The sequence below is a fragment of the Xyrauchen texanus genome, chromosome 17 (genome assembly GCF_025860055.1).
Source record: "Xyrauchen texanus isolate HMW12.3.18 chromosome 17, RBS_HiC_50CHRs, whole genome shotgun sequence".
NCBI classification, from domain to species: domain Eukaryota; kingdom Metazoa; phylum Chordata; class Actinopteri; order Cypriniformes; family Catostomidae; genus Xyrauchen; species Xyrauchen texanus.
In genome coordinates this window covers 33949212-33959690 of record NC_068292.1, presented here as the reverse complement: position 1 = coordinate 33959690, position 10479 = coordinate 33949212, and the positions used below count along the sequence as shown (strand labels likewise).

Below are 10479 nucleotides of genomic sequence, written 5' to 3'. Positions count from 1 at the left end.
ACCTTTGAGCAATACCATTTTAATCTAGGCTTACATAATCTGTGGGCAGGTAAAGTACTTTAGGATATTCACATGTAATCAGAAAATATCAAATCATGGATCACCTGATGGTTGCATTTGGCAAGATAGAAAATGTATTCTTTCAGTCAGCATATGTGTTTTTTTTGTAATTTCACAGCTGTCATGTTTATGATTGCATTATGATAAATCATAATCCGGAACTGAGAGTGGCCAACAGGGCAGAACGCAGTGTCGTGTAAGTTTCACAGGTTTAACCACTTCCTATGAGGAAGATAGAGGAGTAAAAGAGATACAAAATATATATTTCAAACCAAGGGCTCGCATATTCTGAAAAGACTCTTTACAGACTCGGTTAGCTTCCCAAAATATCCACAGCCTCCTCAAGACATTCCACCCCCACATTCTGCTGACTCATTCAGGTAAATTAAAATGAATATAGTTCCTCAGTAGTGGATGATATTTTTTGCTGGTATTCTTATTAAAAAGCTCAGCGCAGCTTCTAAAAACCATAAATGAGATGCAAGTTGTTTACTTTGCCAGAAGCATTTTGACAGCAGTGTCATAGTTGATATTTATGCTGAGCTAGTTTAAATTTGCTATCTGTATGTTTTTACAGAATGATTATTTATCCAGAGAGATCATGTTATATAACTGAGAAAAAAGGTGTCCCTGCAGGAAAAGTGATGTGAGAAAATAAAACGAAACATGATCTGCATGTTTTGTTTTCTGCACACATGATAGTAAATGCTAGCTGAAAAAAAGCGAACAGGGTAAACATCCACATCTTTTAAAATAAATGTGATTTAGTTTCATGTTAATTTGAATGGGTTACCCAAAAATGTCAATTCTGTCAAAAATTACTCACACTCATGTTGTTTTAAATCTGTATGACTTTCTGTTAGAAGAAATGTTTGGCAGAATGACAGCCTCAGTCACCATTCACTGTCATTGTACAGGAAATAGGGGTGCAATGAAAGTAAATGGTGACTGTCAATATGCCAAAGACAAAGTAATACAGGTGAGGCTTGTAGTCATCTGTTCTAGCAGTTTGGATCTGATTTTGATTTCACATTCTCCCTACAGATTGCATATTGCAATGATAAAACTTGTGAGCCATTTGCTTACCATCTTGGTCATCGTGTCCTCTATAAAAAGGTTAAACTCTGAAGAGGAGCTCACAGATACAGGATTTGGTTATCCACCACCCCGACACGGACTCGCCTTACTTAAGTGGTATGTGAAAGTATGCATTGACAATAACATGGTGGCTCTCTGTGATCCTGTGACAGGAGTCTTTGGGTTCCATGTGTTCCACAACAGTGGGCCACTGCTCCCCAAGTTGAAGAACAAACGCACATATGCATACTTCACCATAGGAAACCTTCACTACCGGCATGCTGAGGATCTTCCCTATGAAGTGAGGAAATACTATGATCGACATAATCAGTTGAGTAACATGGACAGGGTCATTGTCAAGCTCAACAAGAACAAGAACAAAATTGAGGAGATCTACATATCAGAGCACTATATCCCTCTCAGAACTTTTCAATTAGGGGCCCCTCTCATCGAATACTTACGGGCAACTGAGAACTCAAAACAGATTGTTTTATAAATAATAATTTAAAATGAGGAGAATGTCTTTTAATTAAAGCAATATTCCAGGTTCAGTTCAATTTAAGCTTACGTGACATCATTTGTGGCATAATGTTGATTACCACAGAAAATGGTTTTGGCTAGTTTATTTAACAATTGCGGTTATAGTAAGTCACTTACAATAGAAGTGATTGGGGCCAATCAATGAACATTAAAACACACAATGTTTCATTTAAGTAGTAATGAATATTTCTTTAACGTTTGACAATAAGATGGAATCTCAGGACTGAGAATAACTCATTATCTAGACCCTACTATTCTGATGTGAGTTTCAGTTTACTGATTTGGAGGTCAACTTTCACTTCTGAATATGTCTTCCCTAATGTATTACACTTCTCTTTTTCATTCTTTCGATCACAAGCCACAATACCCAACTATTTTTAAAGAAAATTCTATAATAAAAAACCTTTAACATATACCTCTTCTTTAACTTCTGCTCTCAAAGTTTCAGATATTGAATGTGTCATCTTTGGAGGGTTTTCTGTTTTTACTGTTTACAGCAATGTGATTACAGTAATGTTTTAATATACAATATCTTGAACCTTTTTGCCATAATCAGTATTGCATTTATTCTAGATTTACAGGCTTTGATTTTTATGTAATTCAAGGATTGTTACCTGAACAGACCACTGGGTGCATGTGAAAGAGTCACAACGTGAACAAAAGAATAGCAGGCCTGACTGATTCATTAATTCTGTTTATAAATAACGATGTAAGACATTTTCCCTTCTAAAAAATGTAACGAGGCATACGGAAAACACAACAGCCTACAGCATTTTTTAACAATGTAAACATCTTCCTTTGTATATGCATGTGCATATGCCACAATGACAGATAATGAGTAATGCTGACTAATGCGAGACAAAAGCAATATTGTATTTCATTTGTAACTGAGTAATTGTAAGGCTCTATATACATGCATTCATTCTGTGAATATTATAATTGGCACTTGAGACTTAAAGAAATAGTTTACCCAAAAAAATACACAAATGTTTGTTGTACACAAGAACTTGCCTTGTTGCATTGCCACTATAAATGAGCTTCTCTTATAGCACTAATTAAATGGCAGAAGTCAAGTCCTTGGAAGTCAAGATTTTGACTGAAACATGACCTAAATTTGGGGTTGTTCTCACCACAACCTTGCATATCTTCAGAAGACATGGAATATGGCGCACTAGTCTAATGGACTTTCACTAACATGGAATATCACTATTCACGTATGACAAAAAATATGTACTTATTTGTCCTCCACCTTTCTCTTTTGTTCCACCCTTTTTCTCTGCAACTATGGGTGCAAGTCAGATGCGCTTTGAAAGAATTCTAAAGCAGCAGAAAGAACAGATGTCTTGGGATGATTAATCTGCCTCTCTTCCACTCCTCTGAGTAGTGCGCCTGTGCCTCTTGCACCCTCCTCTCCAGAGTTTTACTGTGCAGAGTCCCTCCCTCCCTTATTCTCATCCCCCAGAGTCAGGGCTACCCTCCAGATTTGTGTCTTGCAGCCTGTCGCACGCTGACGGGACAGTGAGCTGCAAAGAGTCAGAGTAATGTGCCATTTGAAATCTCAGCGCTTGTGAATGTTAAGGCCATGATGATTTGGAAAGCTCTCTGGGAGACAGAGCTTTAGATGAAGGACCTCTGAGAGAAAAGGTGTAGTCTAAAGAAGTGATTTTGTAGAGATAATGAGCAATATTGAATATTGCTGTTCTTTTGTCTCAGTATTGTACTGTTATGATAAGAGTTTGGGTGCTTTGTGGTCTTGAGACGGTTACACTTGGTAACCAATGGGCTTTGGTGTTTGGAGGGAAGGTTTGTATCCTCAGGAGATTATGTCTAAATCCCAGAGATGGAGAGGGGCGGAAAAGATGAACAGAAGCCAAGTGTGACTGTTTATCAGGGTGAGGGTTGTTGGAGCTATGTAAGTTGGCATAGAGCAATGTTGCCCCCTTCTGATAGATGTTGGACATGTAGTTCCCACTAACAACCAAACTAAGAAAATGTACCATTTCTATGTACAGAAAAATACAAATGAAAACGAACAAATTCAAAATGACAGTTACATTTTTATCTCATTGTATTACTGTTTATTACATAATAGTGGATTTCAAAAGCCTAGGGTCACATAGGAGAATTCCTCTATTTTGCACTTTTCTAATATCAGTTTACAATTAAAAATAATATGGAAAAATATATATCAGTTTAACACTTTGAGTGAAAATTTTAACTGAAAAATGGGCATGAATTTTAGTATTTCACTTTTTGCTTAAATGCACTCCAGCTGGCATGGACATGGATTTTTTGCAAAATCTGATGATCAATGTTATCCCAACATAATCTTAGAATGTTTAAAAGAGCATCTTGTGTGCTTCAATGAAAACAAGAAAATCTGACCTCTTGTACAAAAGAATTAACATGGTCAAAAACAAATTTGCTTATTTGATAGTGCAATATCATGCATATCTTAGTCATTTTATGTCATACTATTCCTTGTATTATTATAATTTTTTATTTCTTAGATCTTTGTTTATTTTCAGATTTAAATTAGATTTTGAAATCCTAGATTTTCAATGTGGACTTTTTGACTCCAATGTAGCCTACATGTGGATAACCACCAAAGATGCTGTATGCTATCGGTCTCAAACAGATATAGTGGAGAGTGGCTGAAAATAGAAGAGAGTTGGACTGAGAGAGAGAGAGAGAGAGAGAGAGATTATTTGTGTATATATTTGTGTATATTGATTATTAATCATAGGTCCACCTTTCATTCCCCAGAGAACTGCCCATTTAAATCCACAGCAGAATGCCAATGTATATCTCACCATATAGCAAAGGGTCGCCATTAAATGTTTACGGCATTGCACATATTAAATGGATACATTTAGTATTTTAAACGCATTAAATATTTCATAGAAACACAATTTAAACCACGTAATCCTGCTCCTAAAAAGGACTACATGCCATCTCTGTTTATTAAAACGTTAGGATCCCACACATGGCTTTTTATAGAAATATCTCCCTATGCAGCCCACATATTCTTCCATTTATTTAATAATAACTCCCAAACACTTTGTTTTCATAATCAGATGTTCTGAAAGTTTAAAGGGATAGTTTATTCAAAAATGAAAATCATGTATCCTTTACTCACCCTCATGTTGTTCCAAACTCGTATGACTTTCTTTCATGTAAGGAACACAAACAGAGATATTTATTAAAATGTCCAAGCTGCTCTGTTCAATTAAAGTAAATGGTGACCAGGGACAGAGCAGTTTTGACATTCATTTTATGTTCCAAGCAAGGAAGAAAGTCATACAGGTTTGTGTAGTCTAGGGCAACAATTGTAACAGGAGCCAGCTGGTGCATGATAGATGTGCAGTATGTGTAAACCTCACTCCCCTGGCCTCAAGAGGTGTACTAGTGACTGACACTAGAAGCTGTAGCCTTTAACCTCCTCGTAAGCATGCATACCTCCCATGTCGACTGATGCCGGTTCGAATCCCACCTGGAGTGAATTGTGATTCTCTCTAAAAGCGCACGGAGCAGCGGGAGGCGGGAGTGCTTATACAGTGGGACTCAGCTGAGAATCCAATCAGGACAGTCTTTTCAGACGCAACTGGATATACGCTTTCCAATTATATTTTCCATTTTAGTGAGGGGTGGGACATTCTTTTAGCGTCTTCAGTGGAATGCTGATGAGCCAGCAGCACTTGGGTTGTCATAATTTGCAATGTATATTTAATTTACTGCTAAAAATGAAAATATTTGTGCATTTAAATAACTTTAGCTTATAAACTTTGTGTAAATACTGACTTCACCCATGCTAGTTTTTGATGATCTTCGCAGATGCTGGGCCAGTTAACTGAGCTGTCCCTTAATTATCAAATGTCTGTTTTCTCAGCCTTTTACTACTTTAAGTGTTGCCTTTTTTCTCGTGATATCAAATAATTTCAATTTATATTTCTTGTAGGAAAGTAGGAAAACAATTTCACTATACACAGAAAAGCACATCATTGTACAAGTACAACAAATAACCATACATTATTTTGTATAGTAATATACAGTACGATAGTAAAAGTGAACATTAACACACTATACAATGCTATAGTTTCTTACTTATTATCAAGGATGGATTAACCACCGGGCTGATTGGGCCGTAGCCTGGGGGGCTCTAAACCCAAAGTGTCAGAGCTCTAAATCAATTATGTATTTATTTATTTTTAGATATCTATTATAAATCCACGTAAATGTCAGCCTTATGTGAAATAACATTTGTTCGGCCGAATGCTTGCTGGACTACAGCAGCATGAGCACAGGCACTCAAGTGCACGCTCAGGGAATCTGAGTCTCACATGTGCAATGCGTTTATTTGAAGGACTACAGAGAACAGTGTCTGATTTACAAAATGCTTCCTAACACAAAGATAAGGTGCAGTTTACCCTGGCTGTGTACAAAGCTCATGGTTTAAATAAATATAAGCAACAGAAGTTGTGCAACAGTATAGATGACTTTAAAATGTTTAAGTCGTGCATGCATTTAATGTTAAATGATAATCCGAAAGCTTATTCAGCTTATCCCATTTCAGCTTATCGTCTCCCGATTTGTGACACCAGAGCTGAAAAAGCTTGATGCAGCGCAACAAATGGTGAAACAGAGCACAGTTGTCTCGAGATGTGTTTATAAATGTTAAAGTTCTTTTAAACTAAATGCAGTGTCTAAAGCAATGTGACGGTCCTGAGTTGTGATGCGGCACAGCGATCAATGATGTCCGTCCAGTGCGTTACATGGAAAAACCATTTAAAAACAGCTCAGATGCGTGTGAACTGCCCTCAACTCGCCATATAGCTTACTTGAAAAATTTACCGAACCTGGCCCAAAACCTGTAGGTTTGTCGGGTACCGTCGGACTCAGATCAGGTTGAAGAACTCTTTACATCTGCAGAATAACCGAAAAGAGATTTTGATATTTGAATACCGTGCACATCCCAATAAATAACGTATGATTTTGAATCGGTTCATAATTAAAAAGTACATATAATTGGCCATGTCAGACATTACTACAAACTACACTACTGTTTGGAACAACATGAAGGCGAGTCAATGAAGAGAGAATTTTCATTTTTTTATTAACTATCCCTTTAACAAAACTAAACAGGCGGGCTTACACTGAAACTTATAAGTAAATGAAAATAGACACACCCATCTCAGTTGCCAAATCCCCTACTGGTACTATCATAAATAGCTTTCTTGCGACAGCAATTGGCCTGAGGCAACGAGCCCAGAAAGCTGATGATGAAACAGGCTGCCAGGCTTGAGTGTCCCCCGCCAAAGTGTTTCAGGAGGCAGTAGTAATTGATCAGCCAGGAGAAGAGCACGAGTGAAGGAGATGATGTCTGGAGAGACTGCCAGCTCAAGTGTCTAATGGGCTCCATCTATTCTCAGATGTGCAGAGCAATTTTTCTTCACCACCAACACCATCTGAGACACATTCACAGAAGATACCACATTTGTATTCCTATTTTCTTTAAAGAGAGTGGGTGACACTAAATTTCCTATGAATTAATTTGAAGTGGGATGAGTGGTCATAGTCATGTTGCAGGGCTGAAAACTCACTGCGTGTTCAGATCATCTAGAAATAATGAAGCAGATAGTGGTAATGTCACATTTAATGGCTGTTACTGCATGTTTTGTATCAGTGCATATGGATAAATATTTTGTAAATGTGCCAGTTTGGCTATTAAAGCTAATATTCTGTAGTCCCCAAACTGTAGTCCCTGAGCAGCAGGCACGTGCAGATGGTGTGGCTCTGGTGGCTCGAGCACCTGCCCCTCCAATGGAGATCGCAATGTCCCATCGACCCCCCACCCCGACAGACAATTATGAAGCACCTGCCCCCGAGGTTTAGTGCCCTTGCCCCTCATGTGACATATAAAAGAAAAAAAGGTACTTTCAATTTTAAAAAAGATGTTAAAACAGGAATTTAAATACTTAAAGGTATAGTTCACCCAAAAATGACAATTTTGACATAAATTACTCTTCCTCATGTCATTCCAAACCTGCCTCAATCACTGTTCAGTTTTATTGTATGGGTGAAAGTGCAATAAAAGTGAATGGAGAAGCTATCAGTCCTTAACATTCAGCCAACCATCTCCTTTTGTGTTCCATAACATAGAAAGTCAGTCATTAACAATTGGAATGAGGGTGAGTAAGTAATGACAGAATTTTAATTTTGGGGTGAACTATTAATAGTAACTATGATTCTAAGAGGAAATAGTTCATTGTTACAATAATCAATGCTCTCTGGAAACATTTCAGCTGTTGTACTACATACAGTATTTCCAGCAGTACAAAGTTTATTGTGTGACCTTACTTAAACAGCACTATAGCATTTAAAAAAATGGTTATCAATACAATGTATTTATTCAAAGTTCTTTGCCTGGCGAATTAAACTTGGAGCTATAGCAATCTTTAAAAAGAAGAGACAAACTGTATGAATGGTGAAATGTAATGTATTCTATGTGGCTTTCAAATGTATAAGTTTGGTAAAGGACGGGCAATGTCAACGTTGTGCATGACGTTAAAATACAACTGAAGGTCAGTCCAATTATCTGTAATGGAGCCCTCCCCCCTTGCAAGATGCTCAACCCACCAAAAATATTAACAGAGCCTTGCATGAATATGAATTACACTGAGGGTGGGGCAGATGGGGAGATCTTGTCCGGCTCTCAGCAAGCGCACCATCATCCCAATGTCAAGGTGACGAGAGAGGACACTGCCTTCATTAAGTTATGGGCATTTGGTGGATGGTGGGAGCACATTTACATGTGAAACGAGGGTGGAGGGAAGCATTCACATCCTAATCAATCATTCAGTTATCTCATTGAGACAGCGTTAGATAGGAATGTGATGACACCGGGGTCATGATTAGAATGCATTATGCATTAATTTAGAGAAATCGGAGACAAAGATGTGCGTAAACAACACTCTCAGATGTTTGCTTCTCTGAATTCATGGCTGTGATTTGCTGATTGTCCCATTCAGGCACGCATTGGGGGGCTAATGCAATACAAATGACAAGGCAAATAATGCACAATGGATGGGGCTGGATTTTTTATATTATTTTATGATGTCACACACTGAAGTTTCAGTCATTTACACACCACATGCTTAATTCTTTTAAAATCTTAATCACGTTTTAGATGTTGTTTTTAGGCTGTTACTTACATTTAAATATACACATAGTGTTGGTCTAATTCTAATGTAGACCAGTGGTTTTCAACTGGTTTTGATTCAGGACCCAGATTTTGCATTGGACATCAAGTGGCGACCCAACATGGTAAAAAAAAAAAAACTTGACTGTAGTCTCTTTTTTTTTTTTTTTTTTTATGGTTTTCAAGTAGAGGGGCATGTATCAAGTGACAATTTTTGTTGTTGATGTCATAATAAAATAAAATAAAAATAACAATAAATTGTTGCCTAAACACATTTAGTCTAATAGATTATACCTAATAGATTAAGATTATTTAATTTAAAACGATTACATTTTTGTCAAGATATACAGTTACTACAGTGTTTGTAGCCCAAAAGGGTTTTCGAGCGGGGATCACAAAACTAGACTTGTGAAACCTTATTGCCCAGCCAGGGGTGTGTTGCTCTTTCCCTGCTGTCCAAGACCCTATCCCAACAGACCAGCGTCACACCAGTTACAACATGAACGAAACTAACTTTAAGTTAATATTATCAAGATTTTTTTATTTCCACATCCAGTTATGTTAAAGAGGCATTAATAACTTAGAGGGTATATTGTTTGTGTTTTTGATTTTTTTTAAGGTTGTTCAATGTTGTCATATTTTTGCAACTTTCCTTCTGCAATGGACGTGGTTGTACGCACACTGACCGACCTAGGGTGCAGCAAATATTCATCTATGGAACAACACTGCCCCTACAGGTGATGACCACCAATGCAGTAGAGCGTTTCAGGGTACGCGGTATTTTCTGTTCTTCAAACGTTTGAAAATAAATTTAAAGTAAATTTAGTATATACCTGTACAAGAACATATATATATATAAATAAATAATAAATATATATATATATATATATATATATATATATATATATATATATATATATATATATATATATATATATATATATATATATATATTTTTTTTTTTTTATTTATTTTTTTTTTTAAATCATGTGAGTTCCCAACGAAATCATTTGGAAAATGTCAAGTCTTCTTTCCTAAGTGCAAAAATGAGGGTTTCTCCAACATGGCAACCCAGGCAAATGGTACTGAACATGGCCAATCAAATCCCCGGACTCACCTGACGTAACGTCAATAAATTGTCAGTAATCCCCCGGTTGTTGTCTCAGCGTGAAATAAACTTTTTGAGCCTTGCGACGAATAGCATCATTTCAAAATAATGTGAACATTATATTATTAAAACTTGAAATTGTTTCTTTTGTATTGGTGAGTTCCTTTCGCTTCCAATGTTTCCTTAATTTTGGTAGTAGGCGTTCCTTTTTTCCCGGTTGCCATGACTATCGAGTTAACGCGCTAATAACGAAACCGAGATTAGCAACATATAAACAAATTGTTTTATTTCATTTTCAAACAATTAAACAACATTCTGTTTGTGATGACTCACGGGCGGACTGTCTTTCTGACTCTTTGTCTATTATATTGACTTTTAAATGACATTTAACTGTTATCAATGTATGTAAAGCTTTGTTAATTCTTATAAAGAGCACCTATTCATAACATTTGTAATGCTTATACGTTTGTCTTGCAGTATGTCAGTGTGTTGAATT

The 10479-nt window shown here is 36.7% G+C and overlaps 1 protein-coding gene across 1 annotated transcript; it reads left to right on the top strand.

Moving 5' to 3' along the window:
• The first annotated feature begins 315 nt into the window (after positions 1 to 315).
• si:ch211-198c19.1 (uncharacterized protein LOC100151013 homolog) lies at positions 316 to 2141 on the top strand. The gene is made up of 2 exons (XM_052147722.1): positions 316 to 440; positions 1105 to 2141. Exon 2 carries the CDS (start codon positions 1118 to 1120, stop codon positions 1631 to 1633), a length of 516 nt encoding a protein of 171 aa, XP_052003682.1. The 5' UTR covers positions 316 to 440; positions 1105 to 1117; the 3' UTR covers positions 1634 to 2141.
• The last annotated feature ends 8338 nt before the right edge of the window (positions 2142 to 10479 follow it).

Bases quoted from the DNA above. Each gene is read 5' to 3' on its own strand.
- si:ch211-198c19.1 (XM_052147722.1), top strand. From the start codon at position 1,118: ATGATAAAACTTGTGAGCCATTTGCTTACCATCTTGGTCATCGTGTCC.